Raw genomic sequence first — 7,498 nt, 5'->3', positions numbered from 1 at the left:
GAGAGAGAGAGAGAGAGAGAGAGAGAGAGAGAGAGAGAGAGAGAGAGGAGAGACTGAAAGATACAAGTCTCTCTGAAGTACTGAGTCTCCTCTTAGCAGACCTGTGTCCCACAGTTTCCTTCACGTTACAGGAAAACCATATACAAATGAAATAAATACCTTGATTTAGTATCCCTTTATTCAGAGTTAAAGACAGAGTCTGTGAGAATAAAGAAGCAATTTGTCTACAGTACCAGTTCATCTTCATCATTTATCTTCAGAAGGGATAATCTGTAATTCTGGCAGGTCTCTTTACATCCACGCCATGTTTTTTTGTCCATGATGAAACTATAACATTTTATTCCATAGCAGAACCAGTATGTTTCATTTTTGCCTACAACCGAGAAGATATATCATTAAATTTACTATTTACTAGTACTCTGTTATCAGAACACATTATAAATTAAGGATGTGTTGAGAGAGAGAAAGAGAGAGACAGACGGGAGGTGGGTAAATATCTCAAAGATCTCAGAAAACGAGATTGTATAATGCCCAGAGACCCCTAAAAACACCTATGAGCCATGCAACATTGTTAATAACACTAGAGATATAGAAATGTTTCCTGCGTGAGTCATGGATGAATCAATGGAGCACACACACACAAAAGAATACTATTTGTCCTTACAGGAAAATGAATCAGCTGGGCATGATGACTTTCGCCTATAATCTAAGCACTCCAAAGAGAAAGACAGGAAGATAACTACAAGTTTGGGGTCATCCTAGGGTAAGTAAAGACTTCCAGGCCAGCCTTGGCTATACTCTGAGTTCCAAGTCACCCTGGGCTACCCAATGTTATCATGTCTCACATGAATCTCAAAAAAGAGATGCTGACCTATATAACAAACATGGATGAATTTGTGGATAGTGTGCAAAGTGAAATTTACCAGGCCTAGGACCATGCTTTATGATTTCATTCAGATTAGGTTTCTAAAATTCTGCCTAGTTCTATGATGGAGACACTTGTGAAGTATCAGGGGCTGGAGGGCAGGAAATGAGCACTTGCTACTCAGAGGCAGTTAAACTGATGACATAATTGTAGATTTGCCGTAATGCATTGTGCCCACAATGGTCCACACACTACTGTGCACTTCTTATTGTGCCATGATCTGTGTTAAACTTTGTTACCGTAAGAGAAATAAGAGGCATATGAGAGAGAAGTTTTGATGTTGATATCCTGAGTATGTCGATTCCTTCAGTGGTGTGTCCACAACCCCAAATAATTCAAGCTGAATACATTAACATTTGTGCAGTTTGTGTTGCAAGATCTCCTCAATATGAATATTGTGCTTAGTGTGACACAGGGAATGACCATGCTCTATTAACAACATTTTCTCCAACCTACATTTCTCTGTGAAGGATTATCATTGTTTAGCTCATGCTGGCCTGGAATTTGTTGGAATGTCCATATTGTCCTGATAGATATAATCCTCTTCTCTCAACCTCATAATCATAGGGATTACATCATTATGCTACCCTTCACAAATAATTAAGTTATGCTAAAGTAATGACACAAAACCTTTTTCAAGGGTGTGGAATACTTCAACAATATTTTTGGATCTTTTTTTATTCCTGCACAGATTTTATAATGTAGCAGTTTTAAAAATATTAGTCCTTACATAACGAGAATCATCACATCCTACTATTACAGCATGGTGAGATTATATACAAGAGCTCTTCATAAACTCTAAATCCCCCCAAAATAGATATTTAATGTTGAGAGATAAACTGTGTCAGTTAAAGATGACTACTAACAATAAAGAGCAAGAAAGGTTGCTTGTGGCACTTGATATTTTCAGCTATCCAGTCTCATTCCTGTGTCACAGACAGAGTAGCAATGTGTGCACACCATGGAGAACCTCCTTTGTCTGATCCAGGGAGGATCTCTTCATTACAAAGAGACCAAATCTCTCAAAACAAGTCAGATGGAAAAAAGACACGCACCCACAAACACACTTATACATCATTGTTTTTATAAGTACATCCATATAAATATTCTAAGTATTTTAGCAAAAATAGTAGATAAATACACTCTTACTAAGAACTTCCATGTTTTGTCAAAAACAAGTTTAGAGAGTCAGATTTTCCCGTAGATTCAAACAAAATTCTCAGGAATACCTATTTGTAATTCCATGCCCAGGGAGTAGTAGGAGTGCCAAACAGACACTTCTGGAAACTATGATTGCACTAACCCAAACAGGGATTTCTGGGTTTCCAGGCTCCTACCTGAAATAAGGAACCCCTAATGATTGACCCAGAGATCACCAGCATCTTAAGCTGCAGCTTGGACTTCAAAGCTTCCATAAAAGAAACAATAGATGATAATCCAATTCTGTATTCATGATCATCCCCTGCTACTTACCTGTGTGCTGATGGGAAGCTGAAGCAGTCTTGGTTTCACTGTACCATGTGTTATGTGCTCTGTTGAGGGATTCCAGAAGATCATTTCCTGGACCACACTCTATAGACTTATTTCTCAGCAGTTCTTCCCTTAACTCAGTGACATATTGCATGGTGCTGCAGTTATGGTGGCAGTTTAGAGTTTCCTGCAGCTCATGTTTTTTGTGACGATACTGAAAAACTAAATTAGTCACAGATATAATATCAAAACTTCTTATAAGAAGTACGTATTGAAATTTAAGATTAAAGAAAAGGCTTCATGTTGACAGCTAACACATACCATTATTTTCATTGTTACTTAACATTTATAAATTAGTACTTCAATTATCTCACTATAGAAACAGATACATCAATTTTTCTCTATAGGTAATTTGACTGTAAAATAAATAATGCAGCTTAATAAATTATGGTGGAAGTAACTTACAGGTACTTTATTCTTTTACAGCTCAAATTTACAAATAAATACTAAGTAAAATATTCAGCCAATACTTAACACACCATGAAAATTTGAACTAAAAATAAAACTTTAAGAAATGGAACAATTGTTATTGGAGCATATGAAATTCAAAATATCCACATACATAGCTATGTTTTAGCACAACCTGGAAGTGATTATCTCTGTAAATGTGAAAGAATTGAATAAAGTTTAACCTTTAATGTTTCTGTACAGATAAAGTTTTTTTACTTAACCATGACATCAGTATTCATTAAAGAAAAAGGAAAAGAATGACTTAAGTTCTTTGCACACCTGTTTCTCACAAAATGTTTACGTAAATTTAACAATCACCTGAGCTCAGAAGGTAAACCACCACCAAGTCCTCAAAAGGAACATGAATGAGCAAGAATAAGAAAGAGCAGAGCAGCTCCCAACTGCCCTGGAGCTAACAGATTAGGTATGAAAGAGAGCAGAACACTGCAGTGTGTCAGAAAAAGCTATTAAAGTCCAGAGATTCTGATTCATCCATGATTATAGACACGATAATGGACAGAGTGTATAACTCTACAGTTCTTGTCTAACGCTATTCTTTAGAGAGAAGGTTAAGTAAGATGTATTTCAATTACTCACTGTTTGCCACCAACACCGCAACAGTTACCAGCAGAATGGAACAGAGGAGTCCAAGAGCTATCACAATGAGCTTCTGGGGGACTAAACTCTCTTAAATCAACAAAAAAAGCAAGATAATCATCACCATGATAAGAGTACATCTCAATGCTAATTACAAGTTTGTATAGCACAAAAACTAGGGGAAATTATGCTCAAGTCAATGATACAAACAGACTGAAAATGTGCTCTCAAAATTGTACTTTTCTACCTAAAATATATCCACTGATGAAATCCTACATGTGTGAAGTTTCACAAAATTTTGAGCTTATTTATGCTTTAGCCTTATATTTTAAATCTTCCTGACTCAGACTAGAAGTAGCTGGATGATAAGCATGTGCCCTCACCCAGTTCTACATTCTAGAGAAGGCATTAGAGGTACAGATACAATTCAAGTACAAGACACTGTACTGGAGCATGTAGTCAACCAAGAAAGATTACTGAGGGTGAAGAAGAAGGAAAAAGGGATGAATGTTGTTGAAAACTGTTAGGGAACCACAACTGCTCTGGACCTGATTTATGTAATTTCCCCATTCTCGAAAGGGCCTATAAGTCACCTATCTTCTTTTTCTTGTAAGTTTGATTTTGCTCTAAATAAGACTAAACATTTTGGTTTACCTAAGGCATTTGGAATCTGAAACTCATGCTTCTGATTATCAAGAAGAAAACATTCTCAGCTGGGAGCAGAGCTGTGACAGTGTGTACAGAGCAACTTTAAAAAAATAAAAATGATGTTTCTGCCTTTTCATTAATAAATGAAATAATTCTTTGACATTTTCAAGAATTCACACTAGGTTTAGTCATTCCCACACATACTAATCCTCTTATCCCCTCTTCCTTCATCTGCAGTTTTATTTCATGTCGAAGACATCGTCTTATGGACAACAGTTGTTGCCTGTTGCATGAGATGTGGGGGATATTTATGACAGTTAAAACACTTTCCTTGAGAATGGAAGTATTGTTCCTAATGTACAAGCTTCATTTCCTTGGTATTTTGTTTCTTTAGAAATTTGGTCCTTTTCCAGACTAGTTTATTAGTTTTAAAGTTTTCAGAAGTTTTCTTGTCTAAATTAAATAAAAAACCAAATCAAAAACCTCTTAATGGTTTCTCGCTTCTCCTTGGTTTTCAAGAATTTTTTTTCTTACAGATTCCCACTGTTCTACTCTCTTCATCAGATTTATCTTGTAACTGACTCATGACTAAACAGAAGTAGTGTTATAATTCTTTCGTTTTTTTTTTAATTTTATAACTTGATTGCTATATTTTTTAAACGTAGCTTTGAACAATTTTGTTCTTGATTACTCTCCAACAAAAACTCTTTTTTCCCTCCTACCCTGTGCATAACCAAGCACAGATAAAATGGAATATTATAGATTTCAATAGACATCAGTAAGATATTTTTAAATTGTTAAAAGTTTAAAATGAATAAAAACGTGATTTTCGATACTTAAAGCACTTACTTCGGTGCCCAGCTTCTCTGGGCTCTTGATAATCCTCAAGCCTCACTTGGTTCTCCAACACTGAAGACTTATGAAATCTCACACTTGAGTAAGTGACCTCCTGCTCACTCATCTTGGAAGTGATGTATGAAGTATCTTTTCAGTTAAAATGGGGCCTTGAATGATTTCTAAAAAAAAAAAAAAGTTGAAATGTTCACTTATAGGAAGGTACCTAAATCTGGTGATACAGAAGGTTGAGAAAGAGTGAGGTCTGAATAAATCATTTAATGATCCAAACATCCTCACATGGACTGATACCCACTTGCATTATAGGTGAGAACACTTTGCATTTTGATGTTAAACTTATTTATATTTCTAATGGTATCAGCAATTATTGTTAAGAAACATTGAAAGAGTCAAAAATTTACTAGCAAGTCATTATAAAATTGATACAGCCCGTTTGTTCAAAATATAGAGCACTTAAAAGGTTAGGTAAAATTGGCAACCCTGAAAATCATTGACAAACTTTTAAACAATCTATCCAAATAACAGAGTCAAAGCTTTAGGAATAAATAAAACTGTTACTTTATAATTAATTACACATTTTGATGAACACATGAATATTAAGTGTTCTTTCAGTCTTTTTATTTATACATGTCTCTCAGAGTTTCCCAGACACTACCTTCAAAAGAATATTTGAAAGTTGATACTGCAAGTGATCCAAGTCGCATAGATATCTCTTGGGTAGAAGCCACATTCAGCTGATATGTACAATCTCTACCAGGCAGTAGTCTAAATATTCCTCTCTGTGCTAGAACTTGGTAAATGGATTCAACAAGAAAAGATCCTACTGAGTGGGATAAACCAGACCCAAGAAAGACAATACTGAATATTCTCTCTCATCTGAGGCTCCTGGCTCAAAGTCTTCAGAAATGGTCTGTAACCTTTAATGACTACAGTAACAAGAAAAATAGAAAGAGGAGATTGCTGGGTGGGGTGTAGGAGCAACAGAGAGAGGCACAGAGGTTACAATATGAAGTTTTTAATCGCAAATTATTCTATATACACAACCACATCACATATCATATACTTGTACATGGTGTTGCAAGAGGGGGCTATATGACAATAAATTCTGTCACTATGCAGCATACATGAGCTAATGCCCATGAAGGATACAATCTGATAATAGATATCAATGTATTAGTAAATAGTATTTGTAACTGATATTACCCTTACTTTAATAATTGAGATGTAAGCCAGTGGAAAATAAGGACAAACTGCATATATTACAGCATTCTTCTCTTATTTTTAATTTATGACGTTTTCTGAAGTGATGCAACTTTTCCCTTATTTCTTGGCAGAAAATAATCCTATCATTAAACAATTCTGTTTGAAAATTGTTATTTATTATTATTGTTTTCAGAGTGGAACAGGCTGAGCCAAGGTGCACGTATTCTGAAGACAACTTTACAAAGTGAGTTCTCTTACTCCACCATCATGTGAGTCCCAGGGATCAGACTCAGGTATTAGATCAGGTTTGTGTAGCAAGTACCTTTACAGATTGATCCATCTTACGTGGTTCCTATTGTGACATTTGTCAGATAGATAATATGTAAATATTCGATGCAGTTAAAGAACAATGAACACCATAGTACCCTCTACCTTAATTTTTCAGCATACAACACAATTCCCAGTATACTGTGAAAAAAATAACCAGGACAGAATGAAAGGTTCCACAAGCTGCCAGACCAAACCTAATCGATCTAACACAACCAACAGGGCTTCCCCATTAATCCCGCTTTCATGTCACACCATGTGAAATTCTCTAGAAATTATTTTATCATTTGATAGAAAAAATAAAAGAAGCTATTGTTACCTGTGTCTCTACACTGATGAGATTCTGTTGGAGGGAATTGATCTCCCAATTGGAGGAAAAGTTGGCTTTTTCTGGCCTGTATCTCCTAAGAGGCTCCAAGATGAAAGGCAGAACTAACTTTCCTCTGAGTGATACTCAACCTCATGATTTTCTGCCCCTCCTCTTAACCAAATCGAAAAGAGGAAATTGCTTAATGAAAGCTGACTCTGAGAGCAAAGAAAAGAAGCAGCATTTTGTGCCAGATGCTATAAAAGTAATGTCCATAATTGACATTTGAAGACAGAGAAAATGCAGAGAGAGCAAAACCAGAGTCCTTAGCAAAAGCACTAGGTTAAGGAGGGTTTTCTGTTCCTAGTTTTCAAACAGGCTGTTGGAAATTTTATCATTAGTTACTATATTTAAAATTACTTCTTGATTTTGAATCATGTTAATTGCAGTAAGTATGTATTAGGAATGCCTTTAAAGCACTCACATTTCCACTGGTAAAGTCTTCCTTTATACTCTTCTAGCTTTTTAATTATAGATAATATTTACTGTGAACATTGATGTCATTCTACATGGAGTAGTTTAACTGCTGATATGTTCATGGTGCTGGGAAACCAAATCAAAGAGAATAAGCAGGCTAAGTATATACTTTTCCCATG

The 7,498-nt window shown here is 35.5% G+C and overlaps 1 protein-coding gene across 1 annotated transcript in view; it reads right to left on the bottom strand.

Moving 5' to 3' along the window:
* Positions 1-6,973, bottom strand: part of LOC114632437 (killer cell lectin-like receptor 7) — a 14,646-nt gene extending 7,673 nt beyond the window's left edge. The window contains exons 1-5 of the mRNA XM_028780939.1: positions 6,855-6,973; positions 5,000-5,166; positions 3,503-3,592; positions 2,399-2,617; positions 234-373 (exon numbers count right to left, since the gene is read on the bottom strand). Of these exons, the coding sequence (XP_028636772.1) occupies positions 234-373; positions 2,399-2,617; positions 3,503-3,592; positions 5,000-5,111 (561 nt within the window). The 5' untranslated portion in view covers positions 5,112-5,166; positions 6,855-6,973. The remainder of the gene's footprint in view (positions 1-233; positions 374-2,398; positions 2,618-3,502; positions 3,593-4,999; positions 5,167-6,854) is intronic.
* Positions 6,974-7,498: the final 525 nt, after the last annotated feature.

This window comes from Grammomys surdaster, unplaced genomic scaffold, assembly GCF_004785775.1.
Source record: "Grammomys surdaster isolate TR1022 unplaced genomic scaffold, NIH_TR_1.0 373, whole genome shotgun sequence".
NCBI lineage: Eukaryota > Metazoa > Chordata > Mammalia > Rodentia > Muridae > Grammomys > Grammomys surdaster.
The sequence above is the reverse complement of the archived record's forward strand: the minus strand, read 5'-3'. Positions and strand labels throughout refer to the sequence as shown.